The sequence below is a fragment of the Vipera berus genome (genome assembly GCF_964194415.1).
Source record: "Vipera berus genome assembly, chromosome: 6".
NCBI lineage: Eukaryota > Metazoa > Chordata > Lepidosauria > Squamata > Viperidae > Vipera > Vipera berus.
Genome location: NC_138208.1, coordinates 74438696 through 74457623, shown reverse-complemented (window position 1 = coordinate 74457623; position 18928 = coordinate 74438696). Strand labels below are relative to the sequence as shown.

The window sequence follows — 18928 nt, the reverse complement described above, 5'->3', positions numbered from 1 at the left end:
TATGTGGGGAAAGAAAGAAAAATCTAATGGAATAGGTTTATCTTGTATATGGGTATATGTAAGTGTTCTAAAATATTTTTATTTCTTTTTGGACATGGGATGTTGGGGTAATCAAAACTAGGCATAGTATTTTAATAGCATTTTAGATTAAGGGTTCTCAAACTGTTCTATAGAACCTAGTGGTTCTGTGAAAAGTTAACGGGTTCTGCGCAGGTGAGAAAATTCATTTGAGTGCAGCCAATTTTCTTTCACTAGAATTTTTTCTCTTGATAAGAGTTTTGGGAATGAATTTTTTTATCGGGTTCCAGAGGTTGAAGTAGTTTGGAAACTCCTGCTTTAGCATGTTCAAAGCATTTTATTGATAACTTTCACTATATCTGACAGCAAGTTAGAGTATATTAGTATTATATTGTATTATATTCAGAGCTTTAGCATCTGGAGACACTTTCCCACATAAAGAAGGACCTGTTTGTGTAAAATACCTTAAATTCGTGCAGATAGGTGTTGGAAGTATGGCTAACCTTGTTGATGGTCAGGATGGATAATAATGATTTTAAAAAATAAATAAATGGATTTTTTAAAATTTAAATTGGATTTTTAATTTTTTTAATCAAATTTTAATAAAATGCTTTTGGAGTAAAAATCTAAGTATAGTTTTCTATTTAAGATACATTAATAATTTAGTTTATTCTGCGTGAAATGGAGCTTAGTTATGTAGCATGAGGCTATATATTCTGCAATATTTACATTTTCAGTAAACTCATTAAGTGAATCCAAGCTTTGCAAGCTGAGATAACATGCACTGCATTGATGCATTCACACAATTTCACAGTAACCATGAGATTAAATCATAAAACAAAGTTCAGGAACATTCTTTTATCCCATTGTTTTGCAAATCTATGTACACTACAAACTCTATGGTTGTTTGAAGAAAAATGCATCTGTACCAGACTCTTTAAGTGTTTTAATTAAATAAAAGAATTTGAATAGTTCTCCAAGTATCGGGTTTCTCCAAAAGTAAAAAAAAAAAAAGTTCAGTCAGACTTTCTAACTTCTTACGAGACCTTTTTTTTCCCCGTGAGAAGTTGGAAGGTATGACTGAATTTTTTTTAGTCCCACAAACTCCGTTTTCCTGAGAGAAACAGGCCATAGCTGGAAAGCAGATTAGTGAAGAAATGCTTTCGGGAAGAGAGAGGAGCTAGGCAGTGGTGCGCCAAACTCTACAGCAGTGCCAGGAGGAGAAGCGGCAGGAAACGGGGCTGCCATTTCCAGAATTGAGAAGGGGGACACGGGGCGATGCAGGGCGGCAAGCAAGTGCTCTTCTTTGCTCTGCGCCGCTGCACAGAGCCGTTCCCCTCCCCGTTCTCTCCAGTGGTGGCGACGGAGGGCTGGTGGAGAGAGGTGGCAGGGGAGGCTTGCACTGCCGGGTTATGGCTCAAGCCATTGGAGAGTTGGTGGAGTAGGGGGAGGTGGCTGTCGCCAGGCAGGTGATCTGTTGCACAAAGGACGAGAAACGCCCCTCCAGCGGTGAACAGCGGCAGTGGAGCCTTTCGCTGTCATTTCCCCTGGCTCCAAAATGGCGGAGGGGGACCGGGCCTATCCCACCCATCCTTCGTAGCATGGTAGCTCAGCTCGGGAGGAGAGTGAAGGGGAAGGTCGTCGAGCAAGGATTGGCCTGGCTGGGTATACGTGTGTGTCTGAAGTAAGCGGGTGCAGGGTGTGTGGGGCAGCTCCACCCACTCCCACACCTGCCTTGCCTCGTTGTGGCAGCAGCGGAACGACACGTGCTCTCCTGCCCCATAGCGGCAGCGAGATGGGATGGAGTGGGCAGGGTCCTAACTCTTATTTTTGAGGTAGGGCTTATATTAGCCCCCCCAAAAAACAGGATAGGTCTTATTTAGGGGGTAGGTCTAATTTTCGGGGAAACATGCTATGTGTGATTAACCTATTAACCTAAAATCGGTTCTGATATCGCTGTTTTACTAACCTGACAGCTTATTATTCTAAATAGGAAACCTTCATTTTGTTTGCAAATAATAATTTTAAAGATTCTAACTACCAGCAAGAATGAGTCCTTACATTTAAAGAGTACCTGTCATCTCAGATCCATCATGGCAGCGCCTGTTGGCGGGCATCCACTCACTTGCTGCCCACTACGTCCCTCACCTTGTTGTGTCACTGCCGCATCACCAGCCATCCCATTAAAGTGAATGGGGCTGTCGGTGAGTCAAGAGTGGGTCAGAGGAGGAGATGACAGCTGCTCTTTAAAAAAAATTATGATTTAAATCAAGTTAATTTAAATCAAGACTTTTTACTAGTTATTTAAATCACGATTTAAATCATGATTAAACTTGATTTAATCAAATCCACCCTATTGATGGTAGGATAAAGGGCTTGGCTCTTTGGCCTCTTTACATATAGCTGAACAAATAATTTTAGGAAGAATAAGGAGACTAGCAACTATGAGCAAACAGTGATTAGTACTTTCTAGAGCTCTATTAACATTTATTTACTATAAAAGCAGGAGTTTGTCCTCTTGAAGAATCATCCTTTGTCTTATTTATATTTGGGTGCCCTTTGCTTAATCAGGAGATTAAGAAAATATAATTTTCCCTTCCGGGAAAATGATTTTAATTGGGCAACAGGGGAAATGGAATATATTGGATCTATTTTTATTATGGAAAGAAAAAAAATATCAAGAAGTTATATTATTTGTATGACTAGTATATTTCTCTCAATGAAAAATACATTGAGAAGTGTACTGAAATTAAAAGGTTTAGATGATGAAAGAAAGATACCAAATTTTTGCCATCCTTACAAAATATATTTAATTGATTGCAGCTGGCTTCACTGGTGGAGGACATTTTGCATAAATATATATCCCATAGTAAATTTATTAGAAACCCTCAAAAATATTTGCTGCATTTGTATACTAGATTACTTGAGAAGAGATCAGTGTTGGTGAATAATACCTGGCAGACAGTTGAATTTTTACTAAAGCTTCCTTTAATAACAACTGGGATTTGGGGAGTTGTCTGGTCTGAATAAATGTTTTTTAACTCCCATTTAGAAAAATTGCTGCATATTACAGAGTTTCACAAAATTCTTGGCTGAAATCAAGTTGTACCTGTTATATGTTGCATTGGTTTTTATAGCCTCTCTAGTCCTGCCTTTTTCATTAGGATGCATTTGTAGCCCTTGATTGTGAATTTAGTAAAAAGCAATTCCCCTTCCTCACCCAGTTTATGTATTCTGAAGACACTGAATACATTGGGTTTAATGGCAGCTTTTTAAATTGAAGAACATGAAATCACTGCAAACTATAATCTCCTGTGCACTTAATGAAGAAATCTCTGCATTACTCTGTTCTTATTAACCCTATTAACCCTTCCGCCGTGACCTAAAACGTATTTATTTGAACAAGCCGGCCTGGTCTGATGGGTTTGGGGTATTTTAATATTAATTTTAATTAATTTTATTGTAATTGGGCTTTATATTTAATTTTTTCTTAACTTTTGTATACTTTATTTTTATTGTATTTATTGCCCTGTACACCGCCTGTTACTCGTCCCAGCTTCTGCCAACCTAGCAGTTCGAAAGCACGTAAAAATGCAAGTAGAAAAATAGGGACCGCTCCGGTGGGAAGGTAACAGCGTTCCGTGCGCCTTTGGCGTCTAGTCATGCCGGCCACATGACCACGGAGACGTCCTCGGACAAGCGCTGGCTCTTCGGCTTTGAAACGGAGATGAGCACCGGCCCCTAGAGTCGGAAACGACTAGCACGCATGTGCGGGGGAACCTTTACCTTTACCTTACACCGCCCTGAGTCCTTCGGGAGAAGGGCGGTATAGAAATTAAATTATTATTACTATTATTATTATAATTATTATTATTATTATAATTATTATTATTATTATTATTATTATTATTATTATTATTATTATTATTATTATTATTATTATTATTATTATTAATGAAGCATGCAAAAGGTAAGGATTAGAGCAGAGGTCTCCAACGTTTCTCGGTTGGCAGACTGGAGGGAAAGGGAGGGGGAAGCATTTTATGCATATGCGCACACAAACAGGGCTGTGAGCATGTGTGATGCAAATGGGGCGGTCCTAGTGTCCGCATGACACTCGCTAGCACCGCCCCATTTTCCCCGCAGGAGCGCTAGCATTGCCCTGTTTTTGCTGTGCAGTGACCCATTTGCATAGCGACGGCGCTAGCAAAAAGTGGGGGTGAGTGTGTGCACTGGCCAGCCTATCCCATGGCCTGGTGGCCAATAGGCCACGGCCTGGTAGTGGGTCATGGCCCATAGGTTGGGGACCCCTGCATTAGTGGTTAATACTTATGCCTCTACTCTGCTTCATGGATAGCCCTAGAATCTTTTCTGTGTTACAGTGTTGTGATGGAATGGCTTACCAAGTATGCATGTTGTCTTTTCTTTTTTGACTTAGGCAGACAAGCTGAGACTTAGTCTATTGGTACATAAGCTCTGATCTGTTTTGTGTTAAGGACTGCTGATCTTTGTCAGGCTGAATTGCATTTTGTAGAATTATGTGGGTAGCCAGATTTAAGGGCACTGTAGCTTGAATGCAGAAAAAATATATCTGATCCAGATTCTTGACAATAATAAATAATCTCTTCTGTTGTTTTCCATGGCATTTCAGAGTTGGAGGAGATAACAGTAGGGAATTGGTTAGGGATGATGGGAGTTGTGATCAAATGTATCGGGTGTACTGCATATAGCGAAGCTGATGTGAACCACACGTTGTGTCACAGGACAAATCCTAAAAGAACATCTGAACAAGTCTGTAGCCATCAGAACTTTAAAGATCTTCCTGTATTCACAGTTGAAGATACTGGGCGCTGAGTTTAGCCAGATTGCGATGTTTTATATGCCTGTTTATTTGATAGTTTAGGCAAATTTATAAAGAGACTAAATCAGAAAAGAATAAAATGCAGTGAGAATGAACCATGTAGAACAGAGCATATAATCCTAGTTAACTGCATTTATATGAAAAAAAGATGACACTGACTTTAAGACATTTCTTTCCCAAAAAGGAAAAAAATAGAAGGAAACCAAATATAAATTCTATGTAGTGCCTGGCTTTCCCAGTTTGTCAAACAAGGGTTCCTAACTCCAGCTGAGATCTGTCCTGGAGATTTGATTTTCCTGTCCCCACAAGTAAGGTTGTATTTCTGTTTGTAAGTGTGTCTGTTTGTAAGTTAGTCTCTCTCTCTCTTTCTCTCTCTCTCCCTTCCTCCCTCTTTCTCTCCTCTCTCTCTCGTTCATTCTCTCTTGTTCATTCTCACTCTCTCACACATACACACACACACAAAGAGAGAGAGCAAGAGAGAGAGAGAGAGCGAGCGCTATGAGCCTCTCATATTGAGCTACCTGAAAAAGTAAAGTTCCCTCAATTGTGGATGCTTAAATCAACACTATTTAATTATGTTGCAATATAATCTGCCAACTTTTATTGATGACATCCTATTCTCTCTCTTGTATATCTAAAGACAGTGTTGATAATACGCCCATCTCTTATTTTGTCTACCACAACAATGCTATGAAGAGGGTTAGGTCAACAGAAAGTGTGACTAGCCAAAACGTTTCATGCTAAGGGAGGACTGAAACTCATAGTCTGCAGTTTCTAATCCACCACTGTAACCACTGTGCTTAACTGGCTTTAGTGTTAAAACTTACTAAGGTTAGTATATTGTGTAAATTGCAGCCACCAACTTTTAATTGGCTTAATTACATGGATTGTGACAGTGTAGATCATCAATATATTAGTCAGTCTTATATTGCAGTTTCCTGATGTAGGCAGGGAATTCTGGTAGTGTTCCCAAATATATACAAGTAGTCTTTGCTCGTCGACTGCCTTGTTCAGTGACTGACATTATGACAGTGTAAAAACTTTGCAATCAATCCTTGCATTGATGATGCTGCCCAGTGGTCACGTGATTGCCTTTTGGGTGCTTTGCAGTTGGCACACATTGAAGACCATTGCAGCATCCGCTGGTCACTGGGTCTCCATTTATGTGCTTTGCAACTAGCTTGGAACAAACAGTTAATAAAGAAGGTGACAGGAAAATCATAAATTGTGGTCATGTGAGGTTTCACTTAACCAAAGGGGAAGTGATGTTGTAACCCTGTTGCAATTACATGATTTTTCCCTTAGTGAACATGGAACTGAATAACGTGATTGTTTTTATTCAGTGAGGACTACCTGTGCAGAGGGACTCAGGCTGAGGCAGCCTATAATGATGATGATAACTTTATTGTCACTTTGAATGTACACCAATCGACATACATCAAAATGAAATTTGGTTGCATACAGCTCTCAAAGGGTCACCACCTCCGATATATACTCCTTGTTCGTGGCCCGCTCAAATTTCACATTGTCCATTTTAGTCTCTAGGGAGTGAACGATGGCAAACAGGACAGATGGAAATGGGGCTCCATGTGGATTAGCCCTCAAATTCGCTTGTATTCTGACAACCTCGCCTTCTTTCCTTTTTCTGATAGAGTTCATGTAAACATTTTTTTGATAGTGAACCATTGTAGAGCTACAGTATATGAGCATGTTGATGTCTATACACATTAACCCAAATTGGGACATTAGCTCTGCATTCTAAAAAATGGATGGTTCTGTTCCCAGTGTGACTGTTTTCTGGTGCTTAATTCTGCTTTTGGTAAATGGAGGTAGTCCATGGCAGGGCTTTTCAACCTTTTCACCCATTGTACCATTTTTAGGATATGGCAACATCCGAGTACCATCACTCACCTAGCAAGGTGTCAAAAACTTGATGACACACCACCACCACCACCACCCAAAAAAAGAAAAAAAGTGATGAAGTACAGGTAGTCCTTGACTTACAACAGTTTGCTTAGTGACTGTTCGAAGTTACAATGGCACTGAAAAAAGTGCCCCTCAAGCCACAGCCGAGCAAGACACCTGCCTGCCCGCCCGGCGGCGCTCTTCCTCCTGTCTGAGGTTTTCATTGTTGTGAGCATTTCTGTTGAGGATTGACAGTGGGGGTGGGGTGGGGGTGTTTGGTTTTTATTTCCCCCCCCCCCGCCTCTGCTAGCTTTTGGTCACTTCACATGACCCTGGGACATTGTGACCGTCATAAATATGAATCTGAATGTAAATCACAAGACCCTGGGGATGCTGCAACATTCCAGCTAATCGGCGCTTCTTCTGGGCTCAGCAGACGTGCTGGGATCAGCGCCGAGCTCCAGCTGGGGCCTGGCGCTGATCCTGGCACTTTCGCTGAGCCTTGACAGCCTTGCAGCTCCAGCCATCTCTCGCTCAGGCTTGTGCGGTGCTGCCATCAGTTCAGCTCATTCCCCTCCCCTGCTAACACTTTTCTAGGATGGTTGCATACCACCTGCCAGGTGCCAATGTACCACAGGTGGTACCCATATCACTGGTTGAAAAGCCCTGCTCCATGGTATAAGATTTAAGAGAGTTGATGGTCATTTCAAAGTCAGCAAACCTTTCCACCTCTTTGATGATTATCTGCTTGATGCCTCCAGCTTTTCAGATGAAATCTTCGACTGCATTAATTGTTTCTTTCTCAGTACGTATGTCTGTGCATGCCGTAATTTTTGCAGGACTAATAAAAAACTGCAGCTTGAAGTAACACACAGAGATCTGAAAGGGGCAGGGGACAGACAAGACAACCCTCTGTAGAACTAAACCTTTGATGCTGTTTCTTTTTAACTGCAGACCCTGCAACATGGAAACATTCAAGGCACCTTACTAAAGGTTTCCTATTCACTTCTTTTTTCCACTACACGGAATTTGCATGCTTATTTATGTAGTGTAGCCACCAGCTTTCCATGTCACTTCTATTGCTGCCTGCTGCCTATATTTGTGCATTCACACACTGGCTGCTCTGCTAAGTCTCTGGTTTTGGTTGGCTGCCTTAATCTGGACCTTTCCATCTCTCTGCCTGCATTTTGTGTCCAATTAGAACCTTAACTAGAATATCTGTCCTTTTTCTGGAACGTGGTATAAATGCTTGAACACAACTGTTTATCATCTTTCTGTTTTTCCTTCAAGCTATGGGTAGTGTGCATTTCTTGGAAGTAGTAAATGGTGAATAATTGCAATAAGTAGCACTGGAAAAAGAAGACTGTCTAGCGTCATGGAAATGTGACATAGGCTAATTTGAGAAACCATCTGCAAGTAAATTGTTTTGCATCTGCCAATGTTTCTGGAAAAGCTGCTTGGTCTCATGACGGATCTGCAGGCCACCCAAAAACTGGCTTTCTTTTTAAAAGTTGCTTTAAAGTAGAGTCACAAAATCAGCATGCTTTTCTTATTAAGCAAGATTCATCAAATTAGGATGAATTTTGACCATAGCTACCAAGTGCCTCCAAGCAAGTGTTTTCCTAACGGTTTCTCCCCAGATGTTTATATTATTTTGTATGTATTAGATAATATACATATTATATTATTTTATATCTAATATTTATATGGGCACCCAATAAACGTCCCAGTTGGACAATTGGGACGATAAGTTTCAGAACTGGAATTATAATTTATTTGGCACATTAAAAGCTGAGAATTCTGCTTTGGACAAGTCACTTTTTAAAAAAAAGAAAAAGGGATATTCATTCACAGATTATTATAAGGTAAAATCTGGATACTTATGATTCTATGAAGGGAATATTCTTAACTGTTATCCCAGGAAGCCACAGTTATGGATAATATAAGGATAAAAGTGGGCATAGAATTGAAATGGGTCAGGGGGTATGAAATTCCTTGACAGAAGTGTTGGGCTGCCTTAGACATCTACTCAATACTTCTATAATTACCCTTTATAATGTTTGTCCCTTCATTGTTCCTTTTCTCCTCTGAAAGTTTATAGTAACTTTCTTCTTGGCATGTAAAACAAGGGAATTGCAGAAGATCCTGTATAGATAAAACAGGGTAACAGAAGCATTCTCTTGTATGTCTGCTTGTATAATGGCCTCAATTCAGTTGTATTTGTTTATGACCAAGTTACATATCAAGCAACAAGATTTTGCCTAGTCACTATTAGTTTTATGACTTTTATCAGCCGTCTTCTTAACTCTATTGATGATATTAAAAAAACGCACACATAGGTATACTTTCCTGCTCTGTGGCTGTTTCAAAGACTGGCCTAAAATGGATCTAAATAGAAGAAGGAGCCTTTTATGGTATTACCAATTTTTAGAGTGTACATTATTTGTAAATGCTATTTTTTGTGTATAATTGACTAATGTTGCTTGTTTTTAGTTTCCCCTCGAATAGTTCCAAGAACATAGCTCAAGAAACCATATGTATAGATAAACTTTGTTTATGTTGCTCACCTCTTATCTCATGCCATGATGATCTCTTTTCAGGGATTGATGCTGAAGAATGGGGAAAATTTCTACACACCAAAAACAAGGTAGGCTTTGCTGCTCATGATCTGTAGTAATGGAGAGGATGGCCAGCACCTGCTGTGTAAGATGGCTGAAGACTATCATTTTGATTCCTCTACAAACGCGTGACGTATCGGAACTTTTTCCCCATTGCCGGCAATGGGGTGGGTGCAGTTTCCTTGTGACGCATCTGGCTTGCGGGCCAGCAGTTTGACACCCCTACTCTACAGTCATCCATAAGCATTCAAGGCCACGATGAAAAAGAAATAGAAGATAGAGATGGTCAATGGGTTAGCTCAGAACAAGGTTCTGAAGCAGCTTTTTAAGGGGGATCAAGGAAAGCATTGAGGGTGAATATGCAGTTCCTTGAAAATGCCAGGGTTTTCAAACTAGCCATTCATGTGTGCATGAGACATATTCTGTGATGCTTGGTATAAATGTGATGGCTTGTTTCACCCTGTGGTTTCTGATTCTGGCTGGATCACGGTGTATATATAAGCCATAGTTGTTTTAACTATAGCTAGTTGAATAAGCGAAGATTATTCTTATGGTCAGTGCTTTTCTTTTCTTTTTTTAATCCCATTTATATCCCGCCCTTCTCCGAAGACTCAGGGTGGCTTACAATCTAAGAAGCACAAATCAATGTGCTTAGCAATAGCCTTCATTCTATGTATATGCCTGCTTATTAGGGCTTTCGCCCCCCCCAAGCGGCATTATTACAAAGTCAGCTTATTGCCCCCAACAATCTGGGTCCTCATTTTACCTACCTCGGAAGGATGGAAGGCTGAGTCAACCTTGAGCCTGGTGGGATGCGAACCTGCACTAAGCTAAGCTGGCTTCTTCAATTATTTCCTGTGTTTTCCCAATTTCTGTCTATATTCAGGCAAAATGGGCAATTTGCAAAAACAAATGAGTTCTAGGTCCTCATGTCTATCCTAGATCTGTACAGTTTTGTTGTTTTGTTGTTGAGTGTCATTTTCCCTAATAATTATGTATTTCAACACTCATAAGACAAATGTTGGAAGCAAGTATTGAAACACTTTCCTTCAAGACTTGCATGTACATTGTGAGTACTTTAAACAGGAAGGTGTTATCTTGAGTTTTGCAGAAAAGCTGCAATACAGATAATCCTCGACCTATACCCATTTATTTAACAACCATTTTAAATTACAACAGTGTTGGGAAAAATGGCTTATGACTGGTCCTCACACTTAGGACTGTTATAGCATCCTTGTGATCACATGATCAAAATTTGGGCATTTGGCAACTGGCATGTTTTTACATTTGTTCCAACATCCTGGAACCATGTGTGATTGCCATTTGTTACCTTCTGAGCAGGCTTCCAAACAGCTTCAGTGGAATAAGCTGGATTTATATAATGACCATGTGATTAATTTAACCACCATGGTGATTTGCTTAATGGCTGTGGCACAAAGATCATCAGATTGGCACAATTCACTTAACAACTGCATTGCTTAGTAACAGAAATTTCAGTCCCAATTGTGAGTCATAAGATGAGTACTCCCTGTAATGCAACCAAACCACAGCCCCTAGCAGAGGAGAAAAAAGTGCAACAATATGAGCTTCAGAAAACTGCCTTTCATTTCCGGGTGTAGGACAGCCATTCTTGCCCTTGGAGGTTGTTAAAAAGAGGGTTTTCTGGCAATAAAAATAAAGCTGCATCTCTCTAATCTTCACCTTCTTCCTCTCAAAACTGACAAGATTGAATGACTCTGTTTTTGGCTTCCCTAGTGCCATGGATTTTCTATCTGTAGTTCAGACTGGGATAGCACTCCCCCAAACAGAACTGGCCAAAGGGGCCTTTGCCCAGATTAAAATGGAGTGCCAGTTGTGTTATTACCTGGAATAGGAGCCCCTTGTCACAGTCACTCAAGCCACAATCATCTTGCGTGTGGAATATTAAACGTGTTCTACATCTGGCAGCCTTTCACAATCTCTAAGAATCCAGAATAGCAGTTTTGCATCTCTGCTATATGAACTCACTGGTTATCCTTCAGCTTCCAGGTGCTGGTTGTCACTTATAAAGCTTTGATGGCATAGATCAGGGGTGTCAAACTGCTGGCCCGTGGGCCAGAGCGTCACTGAGAAACCGCGCCCATCCCATTGCTGGCAAAGGGAAAAAGTTCTGATACGTTGTGCGACGTCACGTGACATCGCGAGTTTGACATGTCTGGCATAGATCCTCGTTATTAGAGAGACTGTGTTTTCCCATTGTTTCTGCCCTTCCAGAAAGATAAAACAAGTGGGCATGTTCCAGTGATACTCAGTGGTACCCAGCTGACATGTCTCCTGTAACACAACACTTGTCCCCCACTGGAACACTGTCATCCGGAAATTTTAAGCGGCACTGACGCTATCATCCTGTCTGTCAATGTATTAGTCCCTGGGTTATGGCTTTCTTTGTTTTTATTGAATTGGATACATTAACTTGTTAAATAATTATTATGACTTAAGTTGCCTGTAAACATCCAAATAAATAGGCTGACAAGAATAGAGTCACTTGCAAAAGGCGTTCAGCTCCTTTGCTTTTTCATTATTTCAGCTCTACACAGATTTTGATGACATTAGACAAGAAATAGAAAATGAAACTGAAAGGATTTCAGGAAATAATAAGGTAGGCACTCACAGTTATTATATTTTGTAAATAAGAATTGCTTCAGCGCATGAACTGGAAGTTTCCTATTGATCAAAGTTAATCTTGATTTCTCTGTTCAAATTTCTTTGTCCAGAAACCGAATGTGCCACTGATTACGATGCACATAGTATCTAAAATTGTAGCTTGGGATGTCATCCCTAGCAGTTTACCCTTGACAGTGCAAGGATTTGCTTTGTTTTTCCTCTTAGTGCTTTTTAAAAAAATAGGCATTTTTGTCAGTCACATTTAAAGGAAAATGGCATATGAGCCAAATTTAAGGGGGAAAAAATCTATTTAGAATATTAATAATGTACTCAGAGTATATAAACTTGTGTGCTAGTTTATGAACAGCTGAGGTCCAGAAGTGCATCTGAAATAAATGAGAGCTTGCTCAGTAAAAATTACAGCAGCTGGTTCAGATATCTTGTAATGGCAGTTTTCATATGTTTCAGCCATTGTGGTCCCACTATATCCAGAGGGTGGGAGAGGCTGCTTTACCATTAAACCCAACATTGAAGGGACGCGGTGGCTCAGTGAGCTTGTCGATCAGAAGGTTGGCAGTTTGGCGGGTCGAATCCCGAGTGCCGCGTAACAGAGTGAGCGCCTGTTACTCGTCCCAGCTTCTGCCAACCTAGCAGTTCGAAAGCACGTAAAAATGCAAGTAGGAAAATAGGGACCACTACGGTGGGAAGGTAATAGTATTCCGTGCGCCTTTGGCGTCTGGTCATGCCGGCCACATGACCACGGAGACATCCTCGGACAAACGCTGGCACTTCGGCTTTGAAACGGAGATGAGCACCGGCCCCTAGAGTCGGAAACAACTAGCACGCATGTGCGGGGGAACCTTTACCTTTACCTTGGTTTAGACATTATTCTTGGCTTCTTTTTCTGCAGGGAATCAGTCCTGAACCAATTCACCTAAAGATTTTTTCACCTAATGTTGTCAACCTGACCCTTGTAGATTTGCCAGGAATGACAAAGGTAAGAATATATTAACTGCACTTTTGGGTTTGCAAAATTTAAGATAGCAAATTATACTGTACTGCACTTATTTTCAAAATGATTTTTACTTGGGTCCTAGCTATGTCTACATCATCAGTCTGCACTACTATCTGTGGCAGTATTTCTCAACTTTAGCAACTTTAAAATGTGTGGACCTCAACTCCCAGAATTCCCCAACCACATGATGGCACACGTCTTAAAGTTGCCAAGATTGAGAAACACTTTTCTATGAAGTCCTTTCTTGTAACCCTGTAGCACAGATCTCTTCAAATAGTCATCTTACATGCATTTCCCTAATTGGCTTCCTCTGCATTGTTTGAATACAACTTTTATCGTTGCAGCTGTACTAGTTGGGAATTTGGGGAGTTTAAACAAACACTTTGAGTTTCTTATGTGACTTTAAAGAAAAAGATTCATAGGGATTCCCTACTCAGTTGGTTTAATTTTTTACCTCTTAGGTACCTGTAGGTGATCAGCCAAAAGATATTGAACTTCAGATCCGAGAACTAATCCTTCGCTTCATTAGTAACCCCAATTCAATTATTCTGGCAGTCACTGCTGCCAACACAGACATGGCCACCTCTGAGGCACTGAAAATAGCCCGGGAGGTAGATCCAGATGGTAAGTATAAAAGGTATATTCCAGATGGTCTGTCTGTGTCCAGGAAGCAATATTTTGAAGCCCAGTTGATCGTTTGATGTCACCTTGCACTAACATCTGTTCTTAGAAAATTCATATTCTCTATTGAGTCAGTGTATCTTCTGATTGGGGGATTTCAGACAAAAGGCAGGGCTAAGTCCCATAAATTACCAAAAACAGCTGGGAAGGTGTTCAGTTACTGTTCAAGGATTACTACAGAATTGTATATAAAATGAGGGAGGCAAAATACCCTTCCCCGTGGCTCCCTACTTGTTTCATTAACTTTATTGACACTATCAGACTAGTGTTTCACCAGATTTGAGCCCTCGCTTCATGCAAGCCACGTTTGTTTGACCTGCTGAATGGTACCTGGAAGCAGCATAGAATAAATAACAGAATAGGAGGAATGCTTAACCCTGAAGCTTGTTTCACTTTATGAATCCTAGTTTATGAAACCTAGAACAATTGTCTCAGGTGGGGAAGTGTTTTGCTTTGGAAATGTATGCTGTTGTTAATTGATTACATTTTGATTTATTTTTGCTTCCATGTTCTGATTTTGTTTCTGTTTTGTTTTATTAAACTTTAAAGCAACAGAGATTTGTTTTCAATGCTTTGCTCTGTACAAATTTGCTGCAAATTATCATCATTAGCTTTTTTACTAAAACGTCTTTGAGACATAGAGGTTTCATTTATATTGTTCACTGTTACATTTAGAAATTAAAACATATATTTGTTTAATAAAGATAAACAATTTATACACAATGTACTTCACCAAGACAGAGCCAGTATCAAGCCAAAAAGGTCCCAGTTCAAATGCTTTCAGCTTTCCTGGTTTGCTTGGCAGCTCCTATTGGCAGAACAAGTCAAGAGATGGTGATTCAGTAGCCAGTACATTGGCTCGACTATAAGAAAATACAAGTCAGAAAAACTCTTAACTTAGCACTATGCATGAGGCAGCTTAGCGTAACTTTACAATCTGCTTTAAATCAGAGAATGGCTCAACCTTTAAATAGTGAATTTCCCTTTTGTGTGGCCTTGTTTAACGGGCAACTTTGTACCTTTTCACCTTTCCTCCCCCCCTTTCCTCTTTGTTTTGTTTTTGCTTTGGGTAGATATTTCCTAGCCTTGAAAAATTAAATACATGACCAGCTTAATGTAAATGACAGTTTTCCTGCCGCTCTGATAGGGCGGCGTACCCTTGCTGTGATCACAAAGCTGGATCTCATGGATGCTGGCACAGATGCCATGGATGTGCTTATGGGAAGAGTAATACCTGTGAAGCTTGGCATCATTGGTGTGGTCAACAGGTGAGTGCGGAGTGGAATGAGAGTTCTGATTTTGTTTCTGTTTTGTTTTATTTATTAAACTTTAAAGCAACAGAGATTTGTTTTCAATGCTTTGCTCTGTACAAACTTGCTGCAAATTATCATCATTAGCTTTTTTTACTAAAACGTCTTTGAGACATAGAGAAGGTTTCATTTATATTGCTCACTGTTACATTTAGAAATTAAAACATATATTTGTTTAATGAAGATAAACAATTTATACACAATGTTCTTCACCAAGACAGAGCCAGTATCAAGTCCGTTTATTCCCACACTCCCCAGACATTTATCGCCACATTTTGCCGTTAAGGGTTCAGTAAAACTATTGCAGGTAGTGGATAACTTAATATTCTCAAACTTTTATATTGGGCAAACTAGCGGTTAGGAGATATTACTTTTCTGCAGTCATTTTGAAACAGAAAACACATACCACTGTGGGATGGGACCCGAAATAGAAATAACAATAAATAAATAAATAAATTTTCCCCTCCCCCATTAACCTTTCCAACCTTGAAGAAACTGGGCACACACATGCCCTTGCCCGGCACGCAGGGCACCCTTTTCCTGCTCCCCACACTCTTTATCCCCAGAAGTGCCTGTTCCTTTGCCTCTGATACAGAAAAGAGATGGGCAACATTTAATAGGTTAGGTGGCAACTTGGCCTTCCTGAAGAATGCAAATAGTGATTCACTGGGACGGGTGGAGTCACAGTTCGTCAGTAATGCCTTAGTGCTGGGAAACCCTGCTTGCATCTGATATAAATAGTGTATTCCTATGTCTGGCATAAAGAAAAGACAAGGGGAATTATGACAGGAGATAAGACGAATGAAAGCAGAGTTAGGATTTGGCATCATGTAGACCCTATATTGATAAAAAGTTTTATGCCAGGTCTGTCAGACAATCATATAGGCCACGGGTGTCAAACTTGCCGCATCATGTGATGTGCTGTGATGTGTTGTGACTTTTTTTGCATTGCCTCTGTATGATGCAACTGGCCCACAGGCTGGCAGTTTGACACCCCTAATATAGGCAAAGCAGTAGAAGTCATATTGTGGTTGCACTTTTGCATGGAAAGCAAAAAAATAAAAAAAAACCAAAATCCAAAATATAACACTTTGTTGATGGGCCATCAACAGGAAAAGAATAGGAATAAGATCTAGATCATATGCTGCAATGGTCAGTTCTGATTGGTGATGAATAAGATGTGATCTTTTATTAAAGTATTCACAATAAGTACTTAAACTCATTAACCTGCAGGAGTCAGCTGGATATCAACACCAAGAAGAGTGTGGCTGATTCAATTCGTGATGAATATGGTTTTCTCCAGAAGAAGTATCCCTCTTTAGCCAACCGCAATGGGACAAAGTATCTAGCTAGAACACTTAACAGGTACATGGAATTGCTCTGATCTTAAGCTGCAACTTGATTTTTTTCATTATTATTGTTGTGCCTGTTATTGTTATTATTAATTAAATTTGCTCTCCCATCTTGCCACAAGGCAACTCTGGGCAGTTTACAGCATTAAATGAAACCATAAATACATGTATAAATGTATAAAATCACAGTAAAATTGCAATAAAAAATAAGTTATAATTAAAGATGGGGAGAAAGCGAGGAGAATACACAGCGGGTGAGGTGGGAACTGATATTAGCAAAAGCAATAGCACTTTGACTTATATACCGCTCCATAGTGCTTTATATACTGCCCTTCTCTAAGTGCTTTACAGAGTCAGCATTTTGCCTCCAACAATCTCATTTTTCTGACCTCGGAAGGCTGGAAGGTTGAGTCAACCTTGAGCTGGTTAGGATCGAACTCCTGGCACTGAGCAGTGAGTTAGCCTGCAATACTGCATTCTAACCACTATGCCACCATGGCTCCTGTTAGTCAACCAATCACCTCCAGATTGATATTCCCCCATCGGGGCCCCAGTTAAAGAAATTTTTTCTTTTGCTGGTGAGTAATAATAAGGGATACACAAAGTGTCAATTCTAGGGACACAACGTTCTGGGAAAATCTTGAAGAGTTTTTGTCAGTGATGTACAGAGGTAAAATAATGTTCTGAGTGCAGAATTATTTTTGCAGTTCTCATATATGCAGGAACAGTTGGAAACCTGGCATTTATTATGGGTTGATTTTATATATGGGGTTAGCTTTGTGAGGTAAACAAATTGCCAGTTTTAATTTGATTCCTCCCTATCCTGGGAAATTACAAGCTTTTGCTTACAAATGATAGATTTTGATGTGTATTTAAGTGCTAATTCTGTGCAATAGATAAACTAACATAATTTAATGGAATCCTCGCTGACATATTTCTTCATGTCAATTTATTATACTGTAACTTGGTTTATTTGATACTACCATCTCTTCCAAACCAGCCTGGTTGCTAATAAAAGAAATAAACAATGCAGGGGCCTCTAATTACAGCTCACCCATATCTGGTTAAGGGCATTACTTTTGTACAATTATGCTATATTTCATTGTTTTTTGCCGCCTCAGAGACTCTCCCAGTTGTATCATATCCTGTAAATAAATACTTGATGTTCATCTAGAGAGAGGCCTTATAAGCAAAGGCCATTGGCACCTATTATTTGAAATAGCCTTTCCCTAGAAAGGCTTTATATTGTGTGCCAGTTGTGCCCTTTCCTGGACCATGAGGCTCTACCATATTTACTCATGCCCTGGTCACCTTTAAAGGTGTTTTAAAGATTAGTATTCACACTGGCCACTGGGTAATGATCACTATTATATTGTGCATTTTGTTATTACATTTATCTATTTTTATTGTAATTGCATTTAAGTATCCTGCCTGGAGATTGAAAAATATTTTAAATAATTAAAGCTAATCAATAATGTAGCTTATAAAGCTAAATACTGTTAGATTTTTTAGATTGTATGTCATATAAGTTTTTGAGGAATGGTCTAGAATATCTCAGTAAAATATTTTAGCCTACTATTAATTCATAGCTTTTTCTTTCAAAAACCTCACATATTTCTCAGTCAAAAACTGCTGACATTCAGCTCCTAGAACAGGGGTGTCAAACTCGCAACATGTCTCAACGTATCACAACTTTTTTGCCATTGCCGGCAATGGTGTGGGCAGTTTCGCTATGATGATCCGGCCCATGGGCCAGCAGTTTGATACCCCTGTCCTAGAACTTCATTTGTTTAATAGCCAAAATGTGAAATGAAAACCTGAATAGATTGCATGCTTAAATCATCTTTTTAACATTTTATTTTCCCCCTTCAAACTTTGCTTTTAGGCTACTCATGCATCACATTAGAGATTGCTTACCTGAACTGAAAACCAGAATCAATGTTTTAGCTGCCCAGTACCAGTCTCTGCTCAACAGCTATGGAGAACCAGTAGATGATAAGAGTGCCACATTCTTGCAGCTTATTACCAAATTTGCCACTGAATATTGCAACACCATTGAAGGGACAGCAAAATACATAGAGACTTCAGAACTGTAAGCAAATGTTACACATTTTGCTATAGATGATAGATGGATACGTACTTTCTAGATTGATACATACTTACATTCAAGTAATTCTTGCTTAATGTCCGCTTGTTCAACAACTGTTCAAAGTTAAGCAGCAGTGAACAAGAGGTAATTATAGATAGTCCTCGACTTATAACTTGTTGCTTAGTGACTATTCAGAATTAAGATGGACTTGACCTGGATTCAAAGTTTCAATGGCTCTTTCCCCGGCCCCACCCCAATCTCATGACTCCATAATGGTCATAAGTTGAGGATTACCTGTACAACTGGTCCTCGTAGTTGTGGCTGTCTCAGCATCTGATGGTCACATAATTGTCATTTGCAATCTTCCCTGCTAGCTTTTGAGAAGCAAAGGGGAAGCCAGCAAGAGGTTGCAGATGGCAGTCATGTGGTCCTGGGG

General features: G+C 39.8%; 1 protein-coding gene across 2 annotated transcripts in view; it reads left to right on the top strand.

Annotated features, from left to right (window-relative positions):
• DNM1L (dynamin 1 like) overlaps positions 1-18928 on the top strand; it is a 49405-nt gene that overhangs the window by 13358 nt on the left and 17119 nt on the right. For both annotated transcript variants that reach the window (XM_081331728.1, XM_081331727.1), the window contains exons 3-9: positions 9385-9431; positions 11969-12040; positions 12956-13042; positions 13522-13684; positions 14889-15009; positions 16285-16416; positions 18289-18495. In XM_081331728.1, coding sequence (XP_081187854.1) covers positions 9385-9431; positions 11969-12040; positions 12956-13042; positions 13522-13684; positions 14889-15009; positions 16285-16416; positions 18289-18495 — 829 coding nt within the window. The remainder of the gene's footprint in view (positions 1-9384; positions 9432-11968; positions 12041-12955; positions 13043-13521; positions 13685-14888; positions 15010-16284; positions 16417-18288; positions 18496-18928) is intronic.